Source organism: Gadus chalcogrammus, chromosome 3, assembly GCF_026213295.1.
Source record: "Gadus chalcogrammus isolate NIFS_2021 chromosome 3, NIFS_Gcha_1.0, whole genome shotgun sequence".
In the NCBI taxonomy this organism is placed as follows: Eukaryota; Metazoa; Chordata; class Actinopteri; order Gadiformes; family Gadidae; genus Gadus; species Gadus chalcogrammus.
Window position 1 is genome coordinate 16,647,741 of NC_079414.1, and position 26,056 is coordinate 16,673,796.

The 26,056-nt window shown below is 42.5% G+C and overlaps 3 protein-coding genes across 4 annotated transcripts; 2 read left to right on the plus strand and 1 right to left on the minus strand.

Annotated features, from left to right (window-relative positions):
• The first annotated feature begins 1,303 nt into the window (after window positions 1-1,303).
• glb1 (galactosidase, beta 1) lies at window positions 1,304-8,657 on the plus strand. Its single transcript, XM_056586334.1, has 16 exons — window positions 1,304-1,638; window positions 2,427-2,596; window positions 2,880-3,030; window positions 3,148-3,208; window positions 3,302-3,396; window positions 3,539-3,719; window positions 3,877-3,935; window positions 4,016-4,137; window positions 4,237-4,277; window positions 4,364-4,476; window positions 4,598-4,672; window positions 4,796-4,885; window positions 5,300-5,413; window positions 5,536-5,667; window positions 7,521-7,754; window positions 8,020-8,657. The coding sequence occupies exons 1-16, from the start codon at window positions 1,579-1,581 to the stop codon at window positions 8,260-8,262; spliced, it is 1,941 nt and encodes a 646-aa protein (XP_056442309.1). The 5' UTR covers window positions 1,304-1,578; the 3' UTR covers window positions 8,263-8,657.
• LOC130379480 (RING finger protein 150-like) lies at window positions 7,511-21,067 on the minus strand. 2 transcript variants are annotated; one of them, XR_008895123.1, is made up of 8 exons: window positions 20,349-21,059; window positions 17,338-17,588; window positions 15,246-15,317; window positions 14,343-14,425; window positions 14,101-14,197; window positions 11,848-12,055; window positions 9,487-11,592; window positions 7,512-9,443 (listed from the first exon to the last, which is right to left on the minus strand). XR_008895123.1 is itself a non-coding variant. In XM_056586339.1 (7 exons), the coding sequence occupies exons 1-7, from the start codon at window positions 20,800-20,802 to the stop codon at window positions 11,459-11,461; spliced, it is 1,299 nt and encodes a 432-aa protein (XP_056442314.1). In that variant the 5' UTR covers window positions 20,803-21,067; the 3' UTR covers window positions 7,511-11,458. The 2 variants fall into 2 exon arrangements, 1 of the variants encoding a protein (XP_056442314.1); XM_056586339.1 differs by having other exon boundaries at window positions 7,511-11,592; window positions 20,349-21,067.
• Window positions 21,068-21,169: 102 nt separating this feature from the next.
• znf330 (zinc finger protein 330) lies at window positions 21,170-25,895 on the plus strand. The gene is made up of 8 exons (XM_056586342.1): window positions 21,170-21,420; window positions 21,816-21,965; window positions 22,379-22,469; window positions 22,652-22,728; window positions 22,858-22,984; window positions 23,072-23,176; window positions 23,299-23,345; window positions 23,450-25,895. Exons 2-8 carry the CDS (start codon window positions 21,846-21,848, stop codon window positions 23,672-23,674), a joined length of 792 nt encoding a protein of 263 aa, XP_056442317.1. The 5' UTR covers window positions 21,170-21,420; window positions 21,816-21,845; the 3' UTR covers window positions 23,675-25,895.
• The last annotated feature ends 161 nt before the right edge of the window (window positions 25,896-26,056 follow it).

Below are 26,056 nucleotides of genomic sequence, written 5' to 3' on the forward strand. Positions count from 1 at the left end.
TATGAACTATAAATGGAATAAATTAATATTTATATCTATGCTCACACCCAGTGGCGTCACTAGGCTGTTTTATTCGGGGCTAAAACCCCGGATCTAATTTGATTAGCCCCGAATCTTTTTTGTTAAAAAAAGAAAATATATATATATATATATATATATTTTTTTTTTTTTTTGCTGCATGCAGAGCCTGTGCTATATCCACACGTCGCGCATGCCCCCATTTGTTAGGACTCTTGCGTAGCTTACTGCTAGGAATTTCTGTTCTGCTGCTCAAGATTTTAAGCCATGTATTTATGAACTTGCATTGAAGAAAATATATCAGTTTTTTGTGGTCTGTAAATAGGCCAATCTATGAGGCTAAATAGCATGCCAATATTGATGACTGATTGTGTCAAGTGTCTAAGGATGAATGCTAACATGATTTGTTTCCAACTTTTGCCTTAAGTTACAATTTAGCTAACTAACTAGCTGCTGCCCTTTTCAATTCCAATGCTGGCTGTCATTTCATTACCAATGTTAAGTGTCATAAATAGTTAACACGGGTGCTGATTCATGATTCTCTAAAAAAGAAATACCCAAAACATGTGATATGTTTTCAATTTGCAGAAAGTTTTGAAACATCCAGGATGCCTGAGAGCCTTACTGCATTATATTCCATAATAGTTATTTCTTTAGGAACACTGAATGTTGTCTTTTCCTTCACAGAAAAAAATATATTTTCACTATAAAATGATGCAGAAAAGGCACAGATAGATGAATAAAAATCCACCAGAATGCAGGAAATTAAGTGTTTGACGCTCAAACATTTCTGGGGGAGAACCCCCATACCCCCCACCTATAATTTGTCCCCCAAAATGTTGAAATGAAACCTAGCCTATATGACCCTGTACGCAGGTTGTATACAATATATCCATAGATATGTTGTTTTTACTTTTTGGATTAAAAAGAAAGCATGTCAGCAAACTCCATGTCGGCCCTTAGTATGATAATCATTTCATCATGGAGTGGCCCTTTGTGAAAATGAGTTTGACACACCTGATATAGGTAATGTAAGGTCTGTCTCCCTTGTATTCATTTTACTCTGAAATAACTTGAATGGAACTTTAGATGTCTGGGGATAAGCAGCAGTCAGGTAGCTATTCAAAGCTATCATTACCTGCCTATTTTGTTTATTTAGGTAAAGCATTATGAAAAAAAATGCATGCGCAATAAAGTATACAACAAAATTTGCCGCACACGCACTGTCCTATTCCCTCTTGGGCTAAGCCCCGGATGTTTCAGAAACCTAGAAACGCCCCTGCTCACACCTGTGACCTGTCCACCATCGGTTCGCCAGAGTGATGAGTGATTCACCGGATGTGACAGTGCACAAAGATCACCGAATGCGGAAGTACTACGTATCAGCGTGATAATCCCCTATACTGCCCTCTATCGAACAATACTCGATTTATCACAACAACAACCTCACATGATAGCTAGTCCGCAACTTATTCAGTCGTTGTCAGAGTCACAGGGGACCGGCGACTCTGTCCATCTAAAACACTGCTATCGTAAGAGTCGGTTACAACGAAGTAAAACATGATACTGTCTTCTTTCCTTCGTATCGGCGCCGTTGTACTGGTGCTCCTGGGAAATTCAGTAAGTAGCAATTAATCGTCCTTAGGTTCCTTGATTTTGCAGTTCGGGTTTTGCAAAATGCAATGACAATTAATGCAATCAAAATTATGACTAGGAGATCATTCCATGTAATATAAGGTGTGTGCGTGTTGTCAAGAAATGGAGACACAGGCCGAGCATCTGTTCACATATTAAGCTTTGTTTTATTCATATTGAAAAATCAGTTACTTCCTTGTAATGAGGCCCAATCGCCACCAGGATTTCACCGTGGCTTTATTAAAAATAAATATTTCTACTGTGAGATATAAATATTATCACTGACAACATAACGGTGACTGCTGTAATACATTATGCAACCATTCTACATTGCCTGGTACCTATACCAGTATATTGGCAAATCATTGGTGTCCCATGAGATGCCATCCTTTGCCCTTAAAACTTACGCAATAAAAATGTGATATGCAACGAATACGGTACATGTACCGTATTTGTTGCATGTCACATTCGTTGCATGTCAAATGTATGTATACATTTGACAGGCGCTGTGTAATTAGGAGACAGACTTATCATTCTTCACTTGATGCATTCCTCCTTTTTTTTCTTTATTCTTATCTCAAGCTTAGCTATACACCTTTGCTGATTTAATATCATGGTCATCTTTTATCACACAGAAGATAAACAGAGAACACTGAAATCGACCCGATATGTTGCACGTGCTTCCTGATTCAGATAATGGTCCAACATTTTTATATTTACAAATTATTTTTAAAGGATTTCCGATGAAGTGCTTTCCATTTCTGTCCCATCAGCTTGGGGCACTGCGGTCATTTAGCATAGACTACAAAAATGACTGCTTTCGCAAGGATGGCGAGGAATTCCGGTACATATCTGGGAGCATCCACTACAGCCGGGTCCCCAGAGTGTACTGGAAGGACCGCCTGCTGAAGATGTACATGGCTGGACTAAATACCATTCAGACGTACGTGTACCTCATTATTCATTGGCGGGAATGTGACCGATTAGGCTCATCAATGTACAAGTTGACTGTGCTTCCAACTTCCTAGATCAAGATAATATGTACTTATGGGGGGTTAGGGACATTTGTTTGTGGTCGAAAAGTGCTTTGTCCCCCCGGGTTTTTAAAGATCTTGCTTCAAATGTTATTGTAATGAATAGCATGGCAACCTGAGTGTCCAACCTCCAATCCTTATATTTTGAAAGCCTAATGTGAAAAATACTGACACTCTTCATTCTCCTAAAAGATATGTTCCCTGGAACTTCCACGAGCCGTCTCCAAGTCAGTACATTTTCAATGGAGACAGAGACCTGGAGCACTTTCTTCAGTTGGCCCAAGACATCGGTTTACTGGTTATTCTGCGGCCTGGGCCCTACATATGCGCAGAGTGGGATATGGTGAGATACTTTTCTCCTTAATGTCATCGCCACACCCACCCACACCCAGATTCACAACAAAGGAAATGCCTGAGTTATTACGTTTGTTTTTATTTAATACATGTTTATGTCTTGTAGGGTGGCTTGCCTGCCTGGCTTCTCATGAAGAAAGACATAGTGCTGCGCTCTTTAGACCCGGGTAGGGAGAAAGAGTAACTATTAAAAGAAATAAAAGGACTGACGTATGCCTTGGGTTACATTCTGTAATGCATGTTGCAAAATTCCTCTACAGATTACATTGCAGCGGTGGACACATGGATGGGAAAGTTGCTACCGATGATGAAACCTTTCCTATATCAGAACGGCGGGCCGATTATATCCGTCCAGGCAAGTCCCATGAACTGACATTTGTGACCCTTCAGCTTTTTATACTTTATTTCAAAACCGTTTTAGGATTTGTTGGCCGAGTAGTCCACTGCAAAACACTGGCTGCGGAATTGACCTCTAGCATTGTTTCCTTTCTGTCAAGGTTGAAAACGAATATGGCAGCTACTTCACATGTGACTACGACTACATGCGTCACCTGACCAAGTTATTCCGGGGACACCTGGGGGAGGAGGCGGTGCTGTTCACCACTGACGGCGCGGGTCTTGGGTTCCTCAAGTGCGGCTCCATACAGGGTCTTTATGCGACTGTGGACTTTGGTCCAGGTAACCACATGACATTACACAGAAACCCTCTGGTCCACCTCTATGTTGACTCGTCATTTGGTTACAGCCAGAGGATCGATGCACTGGTCCCTCACATGACATCTCGGAGTGAGGTGAGGGAATCAGTCGTGGCCTGTGTTGTGTTTGTTTTCCCAAGGCGGTAACGTCAGTGCTGCATTCGCTTCCCAGAGACATGTGGAACCCCGTGGACCGCTGGTGAATATCTCCCACCGTTGTTTCACTCCCTTTAGAATCGCCGGGGCAACATCCAACCAGACTGGTCTCCTGTGTTACAGGTGAACTCAGAGTTTTACGCTGGGTGGCTGGACCACTGGGGGAGCCACCACTCCACCGTTTCAACAGCCGTTTTGGCCAAGTCTCTCAATGAGATCTTGGCCCTCAGCGCCAATGTTAACTTGTGAGTTTCTCTGACTTCTGGGGGGGGCGGGCAGTCAATGCATACAAATGTAAGTCTGTGGAATAGCCAGTGATGTGGTGGTCGTGGTTATACTTCCAGATACATGTTTATCGGGGGGACTAATTTTGGATACTGGAACGGTAAGTGGCTTCTTTTTGCTGGATAGTTTTGTAGGGGACGGATGTTTTCTCTGTTTATTTGTGAAACGTGTTGCTTGTATGTGTAGGTGCGAATAACCAGTACGCCCCACAGCCCACCAGCTATGACTACGATGCCCCGCTCACAGAGGCCGGTGACCTCACTGACAAGTACTTTGCCATTAGAGAAGTTATTAAAAGGGTAGGAAAATGAACCCGTCAGTTCAAATAATAAAACATTAGGGTCACCGTATCTGTTAAGAGGCAGCCATTATAAAATCCGTGTTTATCTGGTTAACCTGTTTGGATCCTCCCCTAAACAGTATCGGAAGATACCAGATGGGCCAATCCCTCCATCCACTCCAAAATACGCTTATGGGACTGTTAAGATGACAAAGGTTGTACTGGGTTCACTTTAAACCAATTACATATGATCTATTACTACTGGTGAGAGGTATTCTTTAGACTGAATTTAGAGTTTATAAAAAAGAACTGCAAAAACAAAATGTATACTCCCTCAGGTCCAGACAGTCATGAGTGCCTTGGAAATACTGTCATTCTCGGGACCGGTGAAAAGCATACATCCAATGAGCTTTATTGAATTAAATCAGGTACCGCTCGTCTATAATTCACCTTTGAATAATTAGGACCATCTGCATTTTCATGTCCAATAACTTTTATTTTAAAAGGTCCAGTGTGTAGAATTTAGTGGCATATAGAGAAACAGACTTGGCAGAAATGTTGTATAATATGTTATCCAAAAATTTAAAGTGTATAATTTCCCACATCTATGTTTTTGAGGTAGTTTCCCTTTTTGAAAATTTAAGGTAGGTCATTTCTCTTTCGGAGAAAGTGTGTATCCAAAACTGAATTGCTGTTATACAATTTCAGTTTGTTGCAATCAGCAACCCAATTGCTGCATAATTCTATACACCTACTACTTTTACTTCAAAGAATGAAATATACATTTCATCATCACAGAATTTTGTTAACCTCTGTTTCCATGCTTGATTCCCCGGCCACAGGCCTTTGGGTTTGTCCTCTACAGGACCAAGCTCCCGGTTAACTGCAGCTCACCAACTCCCCTTTCCTCCCCACTGAATGGAGTTCACGATCGGGCGTACGTGTCAGTCGATGGGGTAAGTTTCTTGACGTGATAAAAAAAAAAGAAGGTTATATGATGCTGTGGTGCATTAGCAAGTAATGGCAAAGTCCTTTGTGGTGGAATTTTAGATTTGCTAAGGTTCTGGCTTCCTCTCAGGTGCCAATGGGAGTCCTGGAGAGGGACAAAGTGTTGACTATCAACATAACGGGAAGCTCTGGAGGTCAGGTTGACTTGTTGGTCGAGAACATGGGCCGCATCAACTATGGAAGGGGCATGAACGACTTCAAGGTTGGTCTCTTGAGGTATCATGGTTGCAACGGACAATCAGTGGATGCCAAAATGTGGCGGTACAGTGGGCGGGAGAACTTGGTCAGCAGGTCACAAGCTTACAGGCTAAGCAAAAGCAAATGAAAGGCCCCGATAACACAGAACTCATATCAGTGAAACCAGGTTCAACCTACTGAAATAAATGTGTTGCATCCATCTTGTTTGGGCTCAATTGAGCCAATGAGTAAATGACATTCCCACAAGGGTTATTCTGATATCTAAGTGTGTAATATTCAGATGTGAAAACGCAAAATACATCAATATATGATTGAGGTAAACATTAATAAGGAGATCCCCAAACATAATGTAATGTGCCATTTATGTATAAATAAGAAAAGGTTAGCGTCCTATGCTGGGAGAGCAGTTTACTGTTTTCAGTCCGCAGAGCAAGGAGTGTTTCAGAGTAGACTGGGGGGCGTTAGCAATGCCAGGAGCAATCATTTTGCCCTGTTGCCACATGAGCCAGTGAGACACTGGCAATAAAGGAACTTTACATTTTTATACATTTCATGAGGCTTACTTTTTCAGGATTTATTCCCCAGCCTTTGATTAATTTCATAATGTATCTGTTTAATATTGACTCAAATGACATTCCATACCGTTCAGATTGACCCCAGATCAATAACCAACTTTCTCAGCAAAACTAGAAGCTTTCCCATTTCAAAATCTTGCCTATTTTTAGTTATTATTATAAACAGAAATTACGGAGGACAGCTCCAGCTGGGGACAGGACATCAATACGGGGACCATCCCCGGGACACAGGGGGGTCTGTCACCCTGAGCGGTTTTTATTCATCACAGCTAGTAGGCTCAACTCAACAAGAAACACGTACATTAACTGAAATCAAGTTAATGTCGTAGGCTACAATTGTACAAAGTTTCTTTAATTTTCCAGCTTCATGTTGAGATTTATTTCAAGTAAAACTGCTTAAATTGTATTTCTCACTTTCCAGCCAAATCCACAATGATTGATGGTGCCTCAGCACCGTAGCTTAAGTTTCTTATTTCTCAAATTAGGAGGGCTGAATAATCTTAAAACTCTTCTTATATGGGTTTCAAACAAAGGTGTTCTAAAGTTGTTTCTTTGCTCTCCACCAAAAGGACTTCCACCCGTCTCAGCTGCAGCTCATTACTCTTGATTACTCACTATCTTTGCTCCACCACAGGCAGAGGGACTTGGGTGGAGCTAAAGCGGTCAAAAATAGTGGAAGGCACCCAAAAATGATGTTGGAAACAAATGTGAACTTCAAGGCCCATCAATATAAAATACAAAAGTAAAAGTATACGTATAGATTAATAAAGGTCAGCGGAAACTACTTTCCTCCCTCCAAACGTAACGTCTTTCTTACCTGTGCTCAATAGTCTGCTTGGAAATAATATGATTGCTGTGTGTGTGTGTGTGTGTGTGTGTGTGTGTGTGTGTGTGTGTGTGTGTGTGTGTGTGTGTGTGTGTGTGTGTGTGTGTGTGTGTGTGTGTGTGTGTGTGTGTGTGTGTGTGTGTGTGTGTGTGTGTGTGTGTGTGTGTGTGTGTGTGTGTGTGTGTGTGTGTGTGTGTGAGAGAGAGAGAGAGAGAGAGAGAGAGAGAGAGAGAGAGAGAGAGAGAGAGAGAGAGAGAGAGAGAGAGAGAGAGAGAGAGAGAGAGAGAGAGAGAGAGAGAGAGAGAGAGAGAGAGAGAGAGAGAGAGAGAGAGAGAGAGAGAGAGAGAGAGAGGAGAGAGAGAGAGAGAGAGAGAGAGAGAGAGAGAGAGAGAGAGAGAGAGGGGTTGTAATTTGTGTTTAATGGATTTTGTGTTCTCAACAAAATAAACGATACAGGGCTTGGTGTCCAACTTGACATTAGGCAAAGATGTGCTGAGTGGCTGGACCATGTACAGTCTGAATATCGATGAGGCAGTCAGCAAGGGGCTCATACAACAGACCAAGGTGCCAGGCTCCAGCCAGCCAACCAGCTTCTCCCTGCCAGCCTTCTACAGGGGAAGCTTCCTGATACCTGATGGCATCCCAAACCTGCCCCAGGACACCTACGTTCAGTTCCCGGGCTGGATTAAGGCACGTGGCATTGTAAAACGGTTTATTAATATGGCCTAGACTTTTTATATTACATAATTACACAAAGTAAGTTTGAGAAGGAACAGAATGTATGTTTCCTTTCCTGGATGTTACAAAACAATAAAATATATACCGGTATACAATTCTGAATCAGAAATGCAGAACACACACCGATCGCTTTTCCCTCAATGTAGCGAGTTATGTAATTCCAAACCAAAACAATGGCCCAATATTTGACTCTTGTTTTGGTGTCATGTCATTTTAGGGCCAGGTTTGGATTAACGGCGTCAACCTGGGGCGCTACTGGCCCTCCCGGGGACCCCAGGTGACCCTCTTTGTGCCGGCCAGCGTCCTCAGCACGGCGGACCCAAACAACGTTACGGTCCTGGAGCTGGAGGCGTCCCCCTGTACCACGGGACCCTGCGTGGTGGAGTTCACCAAGACCCCCATCCTGAACGCCACTGTCTCCTCGGCCCACTACCAGAGGTTGTTCCTCAGAGGCGGCTAGTTGTCCGGAGCTGTGCTCATCTCTGATTGGATGCCCAGAGGAATCAATTTGCACTGTTGATTTATATACAATGGCACAGAGGCAGACGTTGAGCGTTAAAGAATAACACGTCTGACTTTTATGACTTTTTTTTTGATCAATCTATGTTGGTGGCTCTACCTCAATGATTCTGGATGGACCTCGGGCCTTTATATATCTTCAACGGAAGTTAATATTTGAAATCATTCACTTGTATGATATTCTGTGAATTTAATTCTGTACAATCTTTTTTATGACAGTATATTCTAAATTAATTTCAGCTGGCATCTATTTAAAATGGGAAACAATATATGACTGTTCTTTTATATGTCAATAAAAAAAATATCCTTGCATAATGTTTCAAACTTAATGTTTGCTTGTTACATTACATCAGCTGAGGTTTTTGTCCAAAGCGACTTACAAATTGTTGCGATAGTAACTGTTGTTAGCAAAGAAGTCTGTTGCAGTTCCACACAGAAAGTGGATGGAAACTACACGCCCTAGTAATGTTGTAGGGCTAAACATCTTTTTACCACTAGATGTCATTAATCGACCATAAGGCAATAAAGAATCAGTCTTAGAATCACTGTTTACCAAACCAGAATGTCAGAAACAGATACTTACCTAGTTGTTGGGGGGATTTTCATGTAGGGAAAAAAACAAAAAAATGGGTTGAATTCTGAGGAATGTTTACTTTTCTTGTAGGCTCCTTAACGGTTATGTATACAAACTCATGCAACATAGTTAAGCATATCACAAAATAGCAATTCATGTTGTAGGGCACACAAAGCAACACAACAGTTTGGTCCAGCGCCATTCCTGATACAATAGCCCTCATAAAACTGCACAAGTAAGACTTACAGGAGTCAAAAGCATACTCCCTTTCTCATCTTTTGGAATAATAAAGTGCATTTGGGAAAGGTGTATATAAAAATATATTATACCAACTAAAAAACCCTAACATAGACAGGACAAAGGAAAACACAGATGAAACGTATTCTAAAATATAGTTTGTTGGTGGTTGGTTTAAATCAACAATTTCCTTTTCCTAATTACAGGATGTGAACTATAATGTAGGAAAACCAAGAGACATTCACCCTACTTAACGTAAATCCATCGTAACAGAGCATACAAATATTAAACCTATGATACAAGACCAGCTGCTCATGATTTATCATTGCAACTAAACAAACATTTGCCATTGACAGGTCAGAAATGATAATCCACATCATTTGTTGACAATAGAGCTCAAGATAAAGGCAACAAGATGTTTTCCAGATGATTATATTGATGCCATGCAGCAGTGAATTTTTCCTCTTACAAACACAATTCCTTCAAAAACTTGTCGTAGTATTAGTCGTCCTAGTCTCCTGAATGCTGTGATTTGAGAAAATGAAAGTGTTCTTTTTAATCTTAATTCAACAAGCAATCTGACCAAATTGTTAATCTTGTAGAAATTAGACCTGTACACAGACAACTGTATCTGGAATTAAAATGTAGTGGCTGGGTCGAATCCCCGATGTGTGTTGGGTTGGATGGGCGCCCGTGAGCAGGATTCCAAAATTCTACCTGCTCCTAAGGAAAATCTGCTTTTGGAGACTTGGATGATTTTCGTTTAGGATGGAAGTGTCCGATAAATGAGTATCCTGACATAATGGAGCACGTAGTCCACCAATAACCAATGCCTTTTTAAAAGACAGCAAGTCTTCTGGTAATATCTCCCAGGGGGTTTCATAAGTAACTTAATATCAAATGTGTTTAGATATAGGATTTTCCTTATCTTACATTAATGGGTTGATGAGTATTATAATTAAGGTAATGATAAATCCGAATGTCTTTTTAGCCTGAAACTCATCTGATGTAGAAATCGTCCAAAATTCACCCAGTAAATGCAAAAAAAAAAAGGTGGGCTTTTGTAAACAGTAGTAACTTTCTTACAAAAATAAACTTTGCATAACAAAATATACACAATTTTTATGCCATAGATTGAACATATTATGTTGAATTCAGACACACAGACAAGACAACTGTAATGTAGACATCCTAGTGGTTATCTCTCTATGAGATTGTTAACAGTCATGTTAATAATAACCCACATGTTTGGCACATATACCGTTTCAATATGCTACAGTGAGCACCCAAACAGCCCATAGCCATTCGATGTGTGGCTTTTCTTGGTAAACCAGCCACAGTAAGACAACGGGCAGTTAGGGACCTCCTTTTTACAAATGCACTAGTAGAGGGACTAGTCATGATTGTCAACCGGTGAGGACAGCTTGACTTATCCGTCATTCACACCACACTTCATAGGGTTTCAGAAATTAAAGGACAAATGGATAAAAAAATTCAATAGGTGCAGTTCGACTGATAAAAACATAAGACCCAATGACAGGAGGTACAAATGTGCTATATACAGTCCTATTTATCATAAAATGTGCATACATTATAAAAATAAAAGTTGAGTGAGAAGCGTGTTCCTATAGTAATTTGCTAGGCAAATATAAACACCAACTTCCGCTCTTAGTTTAACATTTAGTTGGCTATCGAACTACGTTTATACGTGTACATACACCTGACATAACGGCGTAAACAGCGAAAAATATTGGACCTATCATTTTGTTTGAGGTAAACCAAAATTTGAACAAACTCTACAAACATGCTGGTTATTTAAACTTATCCCTAAGGGCATTTTAAAAGGATTTCACTGGTAGGAGAACATACCAGACACTTTGACACATGTTCAACGCTGTTGTGATGTACCCTATGAATGCATGTCATATAGAGAATCCATTCTGAAATGTGATTGCAGTAAAAAACGATTCACATAAGGCACATATAATGCAGAAAAAAAACCACAACGTAAACAACAAAAAGGGACAACTGAAACGTATTGGAATAAGGAAGCCCTCCCCCACACATCTGATGTCCCTTAAAACTCTTAAGGCCCGTCCCATCAACAGTAGGCAGGAGGGGGGAGGTGGTTGGCCCATCAACAGACACAATACAATAACAGAGGGACAGTCCTCCCTCTCTTCTCCACATCCGTTGACTGTGACATCAGTCATCACAAGGGCCAGCAGCGGTGTGTTCGTCCACAACAAAGAAGAAGAACAGAAAGTAACACGCGGGTCGTCTGTTCTCCTCGGTCACCAACGTCCAAACTATCAATGGGATCCCATTAATCCGGTGACACAGAGTGGCAATCCACCAAAGAGTTCTGCCCCAGCGGTTGGGGCTCTGCAGGCTGCTCCTCGTCCCCCGCGCGGGCCCCCATTCTGGGGGTGTCCGGGCCGCTGCTCAGTGGGGGGGAGTCTGAGGGAGAGGGAGGATATGGTGAAGATGCAGTGGATTGGGCGCAATGCTTATGTCAGGCCTGTGAAGAACACACAAACACACACACACACACACACACACACACACACACACACACACACACACACACACACACACACACACACACACACACACACACACACACACACACACACACACACACACCTCATCTAATCTGTGGCTGCCAATTAATCAAATCCCATGGATTCAGGTCATGGTGGAGGGCTGACTCACCACCAGTACAGTCTGGTCCGTGCTCCGGTGCAGGAGGTACCCAGTCATCCTGGTCAGAGAGCTGCTGCAGGCTGATGGACCCTGCTACTGGGTCCAGCACCACCGAGCTCTCGTTCACCGTCATCTCGCTCGCCCCGGTGATTGCGTTGGTGGGCCCGATGGAAGCCTCGTACTCTGGGGGTATCTCGTCCGAGCCATCTTCACTGGGCTGAAAGAAGACTGGGGGGTTAGTCTGCAGCACTATGCTGCGGTTTCTGAATGGAAAGGGTAGGCTAGCTTGTTCAGCAAGGGTAGCCTAGCGGCCAGCCTATCCATCTAGGGGAGCCTAGCCTATCCATCAAGGGTAGCCTAGCGGCCAGCCTATCCATCTAGGGGAGCCTAGACTATCCATCAAGGGTAGCCTAGCCTATCCATCAAGGGTAGCTTAGCGGCTACCCTATCCATCTAGGGTAGCCTAGCCTATCCCTCAAGGGTAGCCTAGCTTATTCATCAAGGATAGCCTAGCTTATCCATCAAAGGCAGCCTAGCCTATGCATCACGGGTAGCCTAGCATATCCATCAACAGAAAGGATAGCCTAGCTTATCCATCAAGGGTAGCATATCATATCCATCAACAGAAAGGATAGCCTAGCTTATCCATGAAAGGTAGCCTAGCCTACCCATTAAAGGATAGCCTAGCTTATCCATCAAGAGTAGCCTAGCTTATTCATCAAGGATAGCCTAGCTTATCCATCAAAGGCAGCCTAGCCTATCCACCACCGGTATCCTAGCATATCCATCAACAGAAAAAATATCCTAGCTTATCCATCAAGGGTAACGTAGCAGATCCATCAACAGAAAGGATAGCCTAGCTTATCCATTACGGGTAGCCTAGCATATCCATCGTCTGAAAAGGTACGCCTAGCTTATACATCAAGGGTAGCCTAGCCTATCCATCAAGGGTAGCCTAGCTTATTCATCAAGGATAGCCTAGCTTATCCATCAAAGGCAGCCTAGCCTATGCATCACGGGTAGCCTAGCATATCCATCAACAGAAAGGATAGCCTAGCTTATCCATCAAGGGTAGCATATCATATCCATCAACAGAAAGGATAGCCTAGCTTATCCATGAAAGGTAGCTTAGACTACCCATTAAAGGATAGCCTAGCTTATCCATCAAGAGTAGCCTAGCTTATTCATCAAGGATAGCCTAGCTTATCCATCAAAGGCAGCCTAGCCTATCCACCACCGGTATCCTAGCATATCCATCAACAGAAAAAATATCCTAGCTTATCCATCAAGGGTAGCGTAGCAGATCCATCAACAGAAAGGATAGCATAGCTTATCCATTACGGGTAGCCTAGCATATCCATCGTCTGAAAAGGTACGCCTAGCTTATACATCAAGGGTAGCCTAGCAGCTAGCCTCTCCATCAAGGGTAGCCTAGCCCTAGCATATCCATCAACAGAAAGGATAGCCTAGCTTATCCATCAAGGGTAGCCCAGCCTATCCATCGATCTCTTTGCTTGAGGGGTTCTTAAAGGGCAGGTAAAGCCGACCAGGATCTCTTTCGGAGATCCCTAGGCGTTCCCAGGCTAGCTGGGACATGCCATCCCTCCAGTGCTCCCTGAACACAAGAACAAACTCGCCTTGATCCTCTCCAAGCTCCTTTGAGCTCCTCTGGGAGGGATGCGACTTCCTCTTCCTGAACTACCTTCAGCTGCACGTACTCTCCGCCTTAACTAGAGATGTCCGATATTATCGGCCCACCGATATTATCGGCCCGATATTAGCATAAAAATGTAATATCTGTCAATATCGGTATCGGATTTTTTTTGAAAAAAAAATAATTAAAAAAAATAAATAAACATGGCACTTTTCCCTTAAATTAAGTTGAAGTATTTTTCTTATTTTGCACAGACAATGTTAACATTTGGAAAGCCTTGTTGCATTCAAGAATGCATCCAGTGGGGCATCACAATAACATTAAGCATGTTGTGTTAATTCCACAACAGGAGATATGTAGTGTTACCTAAATTAGGTTTGAGGAAAAATAACCCAAATATCGACATCGGTATCGAAAATTTATATCGAGTTGGACAATATCGCATATCGGATATCGGCAAAAAAGCCAATATCGGACATCCCTAGCCTTAACCTTTCTGTCACTAACCCAGACCGAGGCCGGGTTTTTAAGTCCCTCTTATAATAGGATTACATTCTTAAAGTAGCATATTCTACGTTCGTTGTGAGGAGAGGGCTGTGTGGCCGTACCATAATGCCCAGTGCCTTGAGGATGTTGGTTTTGCACATGGGGCAAGTTCTCTGGTCCTGCAGCCACGGGTCAATGCAGTGTTTATGGAACAGATGCCTGGATCAACCAAATAAAACAAAAAAATCATTGTTACTGACGCCAAACTACATTTAATGCACCGAAGGAAGAGTCTCAAATGAATTGTATGAAAAATAACATGCAAGGAGTTTGACTAACCAAATGAGGAGAGCCAGTGTTTTACCTGCACGGTAAGATCCTTACAACGTCGTTGGGCTTGTAACTTTCAATGCAAACTGCGCAGCTGTCAAACTCTGAATCTATTTCCTGCACAGTAGGGAAAAGAATATAGGAAGTCCTTCTTAATTGTATTTTATATTGCAGGTAGAATAAGATAAGATAAGATACAACTACAACCATCCCCAACAACATGAAGATGTGATGGGTTAATATATATTAAAAGGCAACAGGCTAAGCTTAAACTATTATGTAGCCATGTTGCTTACATTGCATAGTACTGGGGACTGTTTGGCTGCCGGGTATTTATTGAGAGGTCTGCACAAGGACATGTTCCAAAGAGCTGGATTTCTCACTGGTTTTCGATGTCAAAGTCCTAAATGTAATTTTCCATAAACAGACATTGGCATAAACTCAGTTCAAAAGGTAAACGGTGAACTGCTTCGAACCGAAGGCCCATTATAGATACCACACATTTGTATTAGTACTGCAGCACCTTACAAATGCACACATTGCTTATCTTATCCCATTGTGATTAATGATTGGAATCCATAAGGATCACGCATTTGTTGGCTATTGTATATAACCTGCCATGACCGCGTTATCGTTCCCATATTCAAATATTACATTTGTTGAATCACTAGATCAGTATTCCTTCAAATTAAAACAGCTGATCTGGAGAACCCTGGCTAATCAAAACCAGAGATCTGAATTAAAAATACCGCAATGAAGTAATTCCTGCGTGGAAGGATTCACAATGTTTTTGCCCTACCAAAAAAGCCTTGGAGATAACAAGACAGAAAAAGATCTGGTAAGAAAAACAACAGGCAAGGAAACTAGGAGTTTTGGTGTTTTTCCACAAGTGATTGGGTTCATACATGTGACGGAGAAACAATCAAACAGCACGAACCGTGTCCCCTTTCTTGATGGTTCGCACTTCTAACCTGCTGATGGCCTTTTTGGCTGCATCTCCCAGGCGCCTCTGAAAGATCAAAATGAACAAGAAAGATGTTCATATGATGCAAGATATGATGATATGAGATATGATGCAAGAAACAAAAGGTGAGAACAAGTGAGGATTAGATGTCAAGGTCTAGAAATATAAAATCAAATAGAAACCTGGTATTATTAGCAAAACCTGAAAATAGACCCAAAAATCATGACTTTTGCCTTAAATCGCATATGTCACATTCTGATGCTTATATTAAAGAATTTGGACGGTCTGCTAAGACCCAAGGTTAATTGCTGACATTGTCTATGTCAACGTATAAATAGGCCATGTGTGGTGTAGACTCGTTCCGAGTCGTTCTAGACATCTATAGTATTCCAAACGATTGTTTAGCAGCTCCCATAGCTGTATCTTTGTTTGGTCCAGCTCAGGTCAGCGCATACAACAGCTGGCTAGGTTGCTTTAACCAATAGTGCGGACGAAGGAAATCCATAAGTTTAAATTCTGCGTTCGCCGGCCACTGCATGCTCATGGAATTCCAGACTGAAAGGCATCTAAGTGCATACAAAACCAGGTTTTATTAATTACTGATTGGAAAGCGGCCCAAGCATTGAAGGAACTGAACACAGTGCTCAGTTCCTTCAATGCTTCGGCGGCTTTCCAATGGGTTCATAACCAGTGCTTAATTTGAGGGGGAGCAAGGGGGAGCGCGCTCCGGAAGCTCTGACGTGCGCTCCGCCAGCTGGATCTGGAGTGTGTGTGTGTGTGTGTGTGTGTGTGTGTGTGTGTGTGTGTGTGTGTGTGTGTGTGTGTGTGTGTGTGTGTGTGTGTGTGTGTGTGTGTATGTGTGTGTGTGTGTGTGTGTGTGTGTGTGTGTGTGTGTGTGTGTGTGTGTGTGTGTGGGGCTAATACTGTGTGCATGTGTGTGTTTTGTTCAGATGTGCAGCAAGAGAGGTTGGACTTGGAGTGACGCGAGTCGGTTGAGTGATGTGTGATAAATCTGCGAGGAGTTAGCGAAAGTGGCTGCGGAGAAGAGGGGCAAGAAGGCCAAAATGAACTTTATTATTATTATGGTTTTTGTGGTATTCTGGTATTGTTCTGGTTAATAATATGTATCTATTTGTTAACGTGGCCAAGTTGTCATGCCAGATTGTTGTTCTAACTAGGCCTACTATAATCTATGAGGTAGCCTATCTACTTGTCTTCATCTTTTGATGCGACGGAGATCCATTTTCAAGGACTTGGTGTATTTTGTTGTGTTGAGCATACAATGACTCAATGACGCACCTGCGAGTGCATGACATTATTCCTCAACTGTTAGTAAACAACGGTAAACTTTATAATGTGTGGCTGTGTGTCTCTCCAACCTAACATATGTTTACTATTTTTTCTGGGTACATCCCCATTCACGAGGCTTTAGTAGGCTAATTTCTTGCGATGTTGACTAAATAGGTGTGGGTTGTTCGAAAGCGCCCACCAGAGCCCCCGCCCCCCCCCCCCCGCCGCTTTTTTTCTACTCGTCCTCAGCGCTCCGGGAGCTCCCACTTGACAAATTAAGCCCTGTTCATAACACCGTATCCCCCCTCTATTGAAATGTGGTTCTGCACTAAGAATTCAGAGCTATCACACTGCCTTTATCGCAGCCACCATCTTCCACCATCACACCCACAAACAAGTCGGTGAGCATGCTCAGTAGCATGTAAACACAGAAGCTCTCTGATTGTCCAGATGCTAAACATTTCCTGTACTTTCAGCTCACAGGCCCTACAGAGGATATTAGTACATTACATCACTGGAAGACAAGTAATCTTTCCTGTGTAGATGATGCATATCATCACTTCTAACTCACCACTGCATCACTGTTAATGTTTACTTCAAAATGTATGATTCCGCAAACAGCCACCTCACATTTTGTGTTTTTTTTACATCTACCCTATTTGACTATAGTGTTTCAGGTTTTAATGTGGGCCACACCAAAGATAGCATTTTGTCTCACTGTGGAAAGACAATACAATGTTCTTAATCTGATCAGAAGACATCCATGAAGCCCTACCTGGTTGCGGTCGCGCGCGTTGACGTAGCGGAACCTCTGGATGTAGTAGAAGACGAGCCAGGCCAGGGAGATGGTCATGAGGACGATAAAGGAGATGGAGACAAACACCACCGAGGTTCTGCTCACGTACTTCTGCAGGTTCCGCGTCCCCACCGTGATGTCCATCATGACCATGACCCTCTGCTCCAACAACGCCACAATGTCCTGCCCCTTTGGCTCCGGGATCATCACAGCGATTATGTCTCCGGTGCCTGGAGGAGTCAAATGCACCCGTCTCCCCACGTTAGCTACAGGAATCAGCGGAGTGCATTAAAGCAGAGTGCGTCGTAGAGTGCAGACATAGTACGTATTTGCGATTCTGTAAATATTGTGATACGATGTCTTCATTCTTTTGCTAACTGTTTTTATATTTTGGGCGGTTTAAATTATGGATTATCGTTGGGGTTCAGGTTTGAACAGAACAGCTGATGCATATTGACTACTGGCTCATTCACTATAGAGCCCTATGTAGGTCATACTGTACTCCTTCCACTCAAATAACATTGATGTTCTGGGCTTCGATTTTTTTGTCAACCTGTCAAGTATTTTGGAAGCAAAGATTCCCGCTACAGACAATCCATTTTTTCCTCCATCTATATGTAGCTTTAAAAGTAAGCATTTCTTCCAAGGCCATTGGCACTCTTTTAGACCCAGTGGTGAGAGCTGCATGTCATTTTGGACATTTTTGTCTGTTGCTCATGAATTGAGATCCTGAAAATACGCAAACTGACCTCATGGAGCTATGCTATACTTTGCTTTAAATGGACAAAACCAAATAATGTCGAATTTTTAATTTCTATTCATTAGGGTCGAGTCTAGTTAACAAAAAAAAAATACTTTTTACAAGTTAGTAATTTCAGAGCATGATTTCTGGAAGGTACAGGGAGCGATTTCCCAAGAACATATTCAATGAGACAGTTGGTGTACATGATTCTTATAGGGAAATTCAAATCAAGGGCAGTAACAACACAGGTAACAAAGGTGAAGGTCATTGACCATAGTTGACAGTTTCCTATTGGTCATGGCTGAAGTAATTCATGGCAGCAGAGACCAAGGTATGGGCAATACACTTTAGAGGAATCTGTCATTTATGCAAGGCTGCAGTTAAAGGAATCTACAAAGCAAAGAAGTCAGTAGATTGGAGTGACCTCAGTATTCGAGTCTGTGGCCACAGTGGCAATGCAAATGCAAACTACCTAATACCACCTTTCAATTAGAGAGTGGAAGGGAGACTTCCCTAGGTCTGAGGAGAATGCAAATCAATACTTATTATTCAAACAAGGTTTATATAATTGGTTTATTGTTGTATATAGCTACGGCTTATATTTCCACGACAATCAGCGTGACTGTATAAGTTCAGATAAGATGTCTGCATTGCTACTAGTTCCTTCACCGGGCCCTCAACATGAGTGGCTGTCGCAGTCCTTTTTGGTCCAGATCCCCACAGCCAAACCTCTAAGGCTCGGTGGATTGAGTCTTCAGGCTTCACCCAGCAGCAGTGCTTCCTAGGCAGGTGCCGGACATGTGGCCCTGAGGGGCCCCCTTACAGTATGGTGAGGCCTCTGTGCCTAGAGCTACTTCAACACCATCGCTAAGATTGAGCCTTCCATCTGAAGATGCTCTGTTTGGATCAAATAATAGGAGTCCCTAACATGCCAGCCTCCCTGGGATATAAAGTAAATGTATAGGTTTATCATTTGGTTATGAGTACGATAACTAGCCTCTTCTAAACTCGACTTAAGTTCATGACCCAAACTAAGTGAGTTTTCCGTTCACCTGAAAACCCAGCCACGGCTTTAAGCAAATTTATGCAAAGGGAAAACAGTGGACACAGAATAAATGAATACACTATAGCAGGAATAAAAAAGCCTTACAAGTAGCCTACTAAAACCCATGTCTGTAACGGAATCCAAAAGCCAAACAATTAGAAAATAAATTCCAATGTTGCAATATGGTATTTAGGATATCCTTAAGTCGTAAACTCAGGACATCTCCTGCTGCCCACTGTGACGCAGCCAGAGAAGATAAAAATAGCCCTGTCTAAGACCATAATACCCACAGAGGCAGGCTGTGGCTTAACCAGTCAATGAAGTGATGTTCTAAAATGTACTGTTGGCAAAGATTTTGCAATGAAAACGACAATGTAGCCAATATGGAGATATCCCTTTAGCTGGCTCTTGTGTTTTTGGCAGATTATAAAGGTTATGACATAATAGATTGTTAGTGACACACTCAAATACCACACGGTAAATAGGGAAACCAGCCAAAAAAAGTTAGACATGGCAGTCTTTTCACACAATAAAGACCAGGCTTTTTTTTTTTTACTTTAGACTTCAAAATCTGTATTTAAATAGCTTTAAGATTAATAATTGAATTGTAATTCATATTAACGAATTCAATATAAATTCCTAAAGACAGATGTGGAGAAAGCTCCATGAAACTGCACCTCGTTAGGTGTTGAGCGTTTGCCTAACCTTCTTTCATGCAATCTTCCCTTCCTTTCGTTGAAGGTGCCTGTACTTCACTGTTTACCCCTTTCATGCTTCTGATCACATGATTCTCTTCTTTGATTCCTCTCCCAATTTAAATCTGATATATCTTGATGTGTGTGGCTGACATTGACTTACTGCACCCATTTTCACTACCCATAAATGTACAACTATATAACCACATCTCCGCCATGATGTAGCGTTCCATTCCTCATTCGCTACCACATTATTCCCACCCCTCGCCACAACTACTCCTCAGCCAAGGGCTGTGATATCGATCATCTCACGGGAGCTACATCAAAACCAGATATCTGTTTAATGAAAAAAGAGAAGCAATGGAGGCAAAGCATCCCCTGCCACAGACAAACTTCCACAGACAAACATTGTTAACTAGTAGTTAACAATGTACTACTAGTAAAAAAATAAAATAACATAACAAACAAACAAACATAACATGGTGACACTCGTCTGGAAGCTTCTCACCTTGGTGCGGCATGGTTATCGTGTCGTTTGGGTTGTTGGAGCCCACATTGTAAATGACAACTGCGGATGCATTGCGACTTGCAGCATTGCTGATTTTCTCCCGAAACGTACAATTCCCCGCAGCGATCAACGCCACCCAGGCGATGTTCTGGGAGGCGATGGGGAATTTTACATTAATGTGACATCCTTGTCTGTCCCGAAAGAAGGTAGGTAATAAAACAAGTCCGCGAGCTTCCTTCTTTGGGGAGTGTTCGCCATAGCGACCACACTCGGATTTATCGGTTTTGAGTTCGGAGGTGACAGGGTCTTGATATGTTATGTTGATGAATGCCGTGTACCATTCTTCCTTCTCTGCGACTGTGAACTCAAGGCACAGCACATTTCCGAAACAAAAAGACAGGAAGCAGGTGGAGAGAGCTATGTTCCTGCAAGCTCGGGTGAGGGACACTGCCATTTTTCGGAAACAAGGGTCCCGTCCCCACCTACGGGGCGAACACCTTGCCCAGTGTCGGGAGAGATCGTCTCTCTTTCTAAAAAATAATATAAAAATAAAAATCTTTATGCTTTCATGTCTTTTCTACAAATTATGAGCAGAACATTTTTGTTTTTATAAGTACTATCAGACACGTTGGCTTTCGTTTGAGGTGTTTTTTTTTATGCTCTTAGCAGCGCACCTCCACCGGCGAGAATACAGACTGTTGTTGTTTGGGGTCAGACGTGCTTCCTGTATGGCTCCTGATTGGTCCTTCGTGGCCACGTGGGAAAGGAATCGGAAGTAGTTCTACCGTGGCTACAATGATAGATGTCTCAAAAAAAACTATTTCGTTCCGAGTGCAATACTTTTGTATGCCGTTCACAAAAATCAATATTTACACATTATAATCACCTTTGATCTTCGTGAACCCAATTGGTGATATATGGGATTAAATCAAGAATTGTAGCTAAAGAACCGAAGCTGAATGTTTCTTTTCGCCAATGTTTCTTCCGGACACTTGTCCATCATGCACTAGTCGTGCTTGTCGCCCTTTTCGTCTCATCCTCATTTAACCAGGGGGCTCATTTACAGTTTTTGGTAAGCTATTGAAATACAATGATGTTATATATACAGTGCATCGTTACATTTTTTATTGACATGAACGTCGTGTACATTGGAGGGCATCCGCTGTTCTTTACAGGGAACACGTTACTTGCTAGTTGCCTTTAGCTAAGTTAGCAGTAAAAACAAAACTTCGCTCATAACACCCACATAGATGAATCGTCACCATTGCTGGTTCAGAGGTTGTTTAGACTGGGTTGTCGTATAATATTTATATATACATTTTAAATTCTAGCAATGTCGATCTATGATGACAATTTTTTTCTACGCATGCAAATCGTGGATTTGCAGTTTTTAGCTTTCACAAAGTCACCAATTTGTGAACCAACAGCGTTCACTTTAGTATGTCTTGATGTATTCTTTGTTTGCAGGCAAAGTGATTTCAATTATTTCTGAGCAAAATGCCTAAAAAGAAAACCGGTGCCCGTAAGAAGGCTGAGAGTCGCAAGGAAAGAGAGAAGCAGACTCGAGCCAATCGGGACCATATCGACGTAGCCAAACACCCGTGCAATTTTGCAATGGTAATAAACCAAATGACAATAACCTATATGATACCTAAATTGGAATCGTAAAACGAAGAGGACGCAGCATTTTCCCATGCAGCTCACACATTAGGCCTATATGTTACTATAGCCATTGAGATGTAGCCTGACATCACCAGACCAATTCGCAAATGCGTATTGGACGTTACAATGAGTACAAGATGAGCTTGCATGTTTGTCTAGTTCCCCGACTAATAATATGCTTATCTCAGGATAGAGTCCCATAGGCGATGGCCTAAGCTTTAATTGCAACAATACAATACATTACACAAATCGATCTCTATCCTGTAATAAGCATCTCAATAGCTAGTTTATCAGATGGGGCTACTCATGTTATGTTATCAATAAAGTTTTGACTGAAATGTGAAATTGTTTTCAATATTGTATTTCAGGAATGTGACAAATGCAACAGGAGACAGAAGAACAGAGCTTTCTGCTACTTTTGTTCTTCAGTGCAGAAGCTTCCTATGTGTGCCCAATGTGGTAAGTCTTTTTTGACTTGACTTGGCTCTATGACTTTTGTACAGAGTAATAATGATAGTTCTCAATATAACTATAATCAATAATCTAGAGTCCAGCCAGAACTTGCAAAGTGAACTAGATTAGTCTACTTATGACTGTATTTGACTATTGGACATTTTCTGTAGCATGTTTTCTTTTTTAAGGAAAAACCAAATGCATGAAATCATCAGATTGTGTCATAAGACATCCTGGGATTCACAGCACTGGGATGGGGATGGTGGTAAGATAATGATTACTCAGATCAAATATCCTGTTGTGCATAAGTCATTTATGTGTTCACATCGTTCAATGAGGGTTGCATTTCTTTCTTGAGCAGCGTCAAAGCAAAATGTATCTCTTCCCGCCTTAGGGGGCGGTGTGCGATTTCTGTGAAGCTTGGGTGTGCCATGGGAGGAAGTGTCTGAGTACACATGCTTGTGTATGCCCACTGACCGATGCAGAGTGCATCGAATGTGATCGCAATGTCTGGGAACATGGTAAGTGGAGTACCATTTGAAATTCCTTGCCACTTGGATGTCCTACAGATGTCGTAAACAATTGTATTAACATTTTGTTTTGGAAAGGTGGGCGTCTGTTCCGCTGTTCGTTCTGTATGAATTTCCTTTGTGAGGATGATCAGTTTGAGCACCAGGCTAGTTGCCAAATCCTTGAGGCAGAAACATACAAATGTGAGTCACACAATCACTACGAATTAATCACAATAATTGTTTTTCCCGTTCTATTTATTTACCACAGTTTCTAGTAACGCCTTTCAAACTCTGATTAATCTCTTCCCATGTCCAATTTGTAGGCGTTTCCTGCAACCGACTGGGGCAACACTCTTGCCTACGTTGTAAGGTGAGGATATTAGGTTGAGCAAGCGGAGCGGTCTAACAATGGTTTACTTATGTGCAAACAACTAATTGCTTGCTAATTACTGTTGTCTCCAATGGTTTTCAAAGGCCTGTTACTGTGACGACCATGCCCGGAGCAAGGTGTTCAAACAGGAGAAGGGTAAAGGGCCACCGTGTCCTAAATGTGGCCATGAGACCCAGGAGACAAAAGACCTCAGCATGTCCAGTAAGTCGCTCATAGACTGCATTTGTGGATCATTGTATTGGAAGGGTCACCGTTCATTGATTGCCCGGTTTAGTTTCTTCTCAATGCGTGTGTCCTTACAGCCATAAAGCAGGCAGTGGTTGGGTAGCGTGCTCAAAAATAGTTCGTTCTAAATCTAGAACCTTCAGCTGGAGGTCCCAACATCCTAGCCACTAGCCCAGACCTGGGCATAGTGGCTAGGATGTTGAAAATATGGTAACGAAACATAGTTCCTTTTTCAATTTGGTGCCACGTTACTTTTCCCAGGGACAGATTTGACAGCGATACGGCCTTCTCAGGCAGTATGCTATTGCACAATAAGCGCTCCTTTGTGCTTGCGTAATAGTCTCATTCCACACCGTGCGAGACAGACGCTGGTAGCGTGAAGCTGTCTCTGCAATCAGACATTGCTTCCGCAGGCATTTTGAAAGCGACAAAATGGCAGCAGTGGCACGAGATAACAAACGCCGTCACTGTATACCTGTGTAAGGACATGGTTCCCTTTCAAAATGTCGATAGAAAGGGCTTTAAAGAGATGGTCAAAACACTCAAACCCAGGTACGCGTTACCTGCCAGCACACACTTCAGCCAAATTGAGATGCCAAAACAATATGGCAAGGTCCGCAAGCAAGTGGAGAAACAAATCCATACTATTAAACATTAGTGTTTTTCCAGAGATAGAGGTAACTAACTGTTTTTATTCAGTTTTGCTGCTAAACCAGTATTTTACCCCTTCAGAGGCATTTCTATCAAAATTAGAAGATAAAATGTACATACCTTGATATAATACCGTTACCGTCTATGCCTCAAATCATACCGTGATATTAGGGGTGTAACGGTACACAAAAGTCACGGTTCGGTTACGGTACGTACCTCGGTTTTTAAGTCACGGTATGGTACGGTTCATAGTTAAGGGGCAAATTAAAAAAAAAACTGCTTGTTTGTCAACAACGGAGAATGGCCGTAGATCAGCAGCAATGAAAACACAAATAAACTTGGTTTTGGCATTTGCATTTCTGAATTCCAAGACAGGGGTTGTTGAAATAGTGTCGTGAGCTGGGTTTGCACATCTCGTTTTTCTTTCACAGCAACAGTGATAGTAACTCCTGGATGGTGCCTTTTCAAATGCGTGTGCTAGCGATGTGCATTTCTGGCAAAAATACTATTCGATATTCGCTGAGACGTATTCGAATAATATTCAAAAAACGCTCAATCGAGAGCCCCCCACGCACGCACACACCTCGGATACACGCACACACAATGACACGGGGAGAGGCTTTTATGATTTGTATGAAATCAATCTGTTTATTTCAACAACTGCGCCATCAACATTCAACATCCAAATTATTTCAACGTGGGCTTAGGCAGATAGTAGCGATCCGAAAACAAACGGATCGCTATTTATTTATTTATTTGTTTTACTGAACACAGCCTGCATGACGGTTAACTAGACACGTTAAAAATATATAACTTCACACGGTGTGTCTTTTTACAATTTATTTGAACCAGCAATTCGTAGTGTTGATCAGCAGAGAAATAGTCAGCCAAAGACCTTGACGTCGCTTAGCAACCGAGGACGCTATTCACCACCGGAAGTTGTGAAGGCCCATGCAAGTCAACGGAGCGTTCAACAGCATTGAGAAGAGCCGTAATAAATAACGATAGTCACGTTCTTTATTCGATATTCTACGTGACTCCGACATTCGACGATCGTTGCCCATCCCTAGCGTGTGCATGTTAAAGTGCTGTACGTTGACACGGAGGGCCCTCTCCATAGCCGGAGAGCCTCCAATATTTTTTAACTATACGTCGACGCCATGGACCTATTGGTCCACGCAACGGAGGCATAATTGCCCACCCCTGCACCAAACTATACTGAATGTATCTAGCGTGTAAAGCTCAAGAGAGAGAGAACATCTCGATGATATAATGTCACGACCATATAGTTGCCTCGACGACGAGCCCGACGGCTCACCTATATTCACCTATCCCAGCTCCCTGCAGTGAGCACATCCGTTGTAGTGTTGGCTCGTTCGTTCGCGAACCGGTTCGAATGACCGAGTCTTTAGGACGAACGAACTGAACCGGTTCGTCTCCCTCGTTCGTTCGGTCGTCTCGTTCACCATTCGATTCGCTGGAAACTCGACTGAACGAACAAACGAGTTTCCGGTAGCACTAACTCCCCTGAGTCTGACTGACTCAGCTGAGAACCGTGCAATGGCGTGCATTCCATGATGCGATTCACCGTTACCGGAAACTAGGCTGAATCGCGAACGACTCCTCCACGTTCAGTCGAGTTTCCGGTGAATCGATTCACCGGAAACTCGACTGACCGTGGAGGAGTCGTTCACGAATCGTATGTTCGTTCAGAATGGTTTCCGGTAGCGGTAAATCGCATCATGGAATGGACCCCATTGCACGGTTCTCAGCTGAGTCAGTCAGACTCAGGGGAGTTAGTGCTACCGGAAACT

What these genes read in the sequence shown, in the direction of transcription:
- glb1 (XM_056586334.1), top strand. Translation starts at nt 1,579, where the DNA reads ATGATACTGTCTTCTTTCCTTCGTATCGGCGCCGTTGTACTGGTGCTC. An exon ending in GCTGCGCTCTTTAGACCCGG is followed by an intron (nt 3,209 to 3,301) that starts GTAGGGAGAAAG and finishes ATTCCTCTACAG; the next exon opens with ATTACATTGCAGCGGTGGAC. An exon ending in GGGGCATGAACGACTTCAAG is followed by an intron (nt 5,668 to 7,520) that starts GTTGGTCTCTTG and finishes TAAACGATACAG; the next exon opens with GGCTTGGTGTCCAACTTGAC.
- LOC130379480 (XM_056586339.1), bottom strand. Translation starts at nt 20,802, where the DNA reads ATGGCAGTGTCCCTCACCCGAGCTTGCAGGAACATAGCTCTCTCCACC. An exon ending in GTAAGGATCTTACCGTGCAG is followed by an intron (nt 14,198 to 14,342) that starts GTAAAACACTGG and finishes TGGTTGATCCAG; the next exon opens with GCATCTGTTCCATAAACACT. An exon ending in TCAAGGCACTGGGCATTATG is followed by an intron (nt 12,056 to 14,100) that starts GTACGGCCACAC and finishes GTCTTCTTTCAG; the next exon opens with CCCAGTGAAGATGGCTCGGA.
- znf330 (XM_056586342.1), top strand. Translation starts at nt 21,846, where the DNA reads ATGCCTAAAAAGAAAACCGGTGCCCGTAAGAAGGCTGAGAGTCGCAAG. An exon ending in ACCCGTGCAATTTTGCAATG is followed by an intron (nt 21,966 to 22,378) that starts GTAATAAACCAA and finishes ATTGTATTTCAG; the next exon opens with GAATGTGACAAATGCAACAG. An exon ending in TCCTATGTGTGCCCAATGTG is followed by an intron (nt 22,470 to 22,651) that starts GTAAGTCTTTTT and finishes TTCTTTTTTAAG; the next exon opens with GAAAAACCAAATGCATGAAA.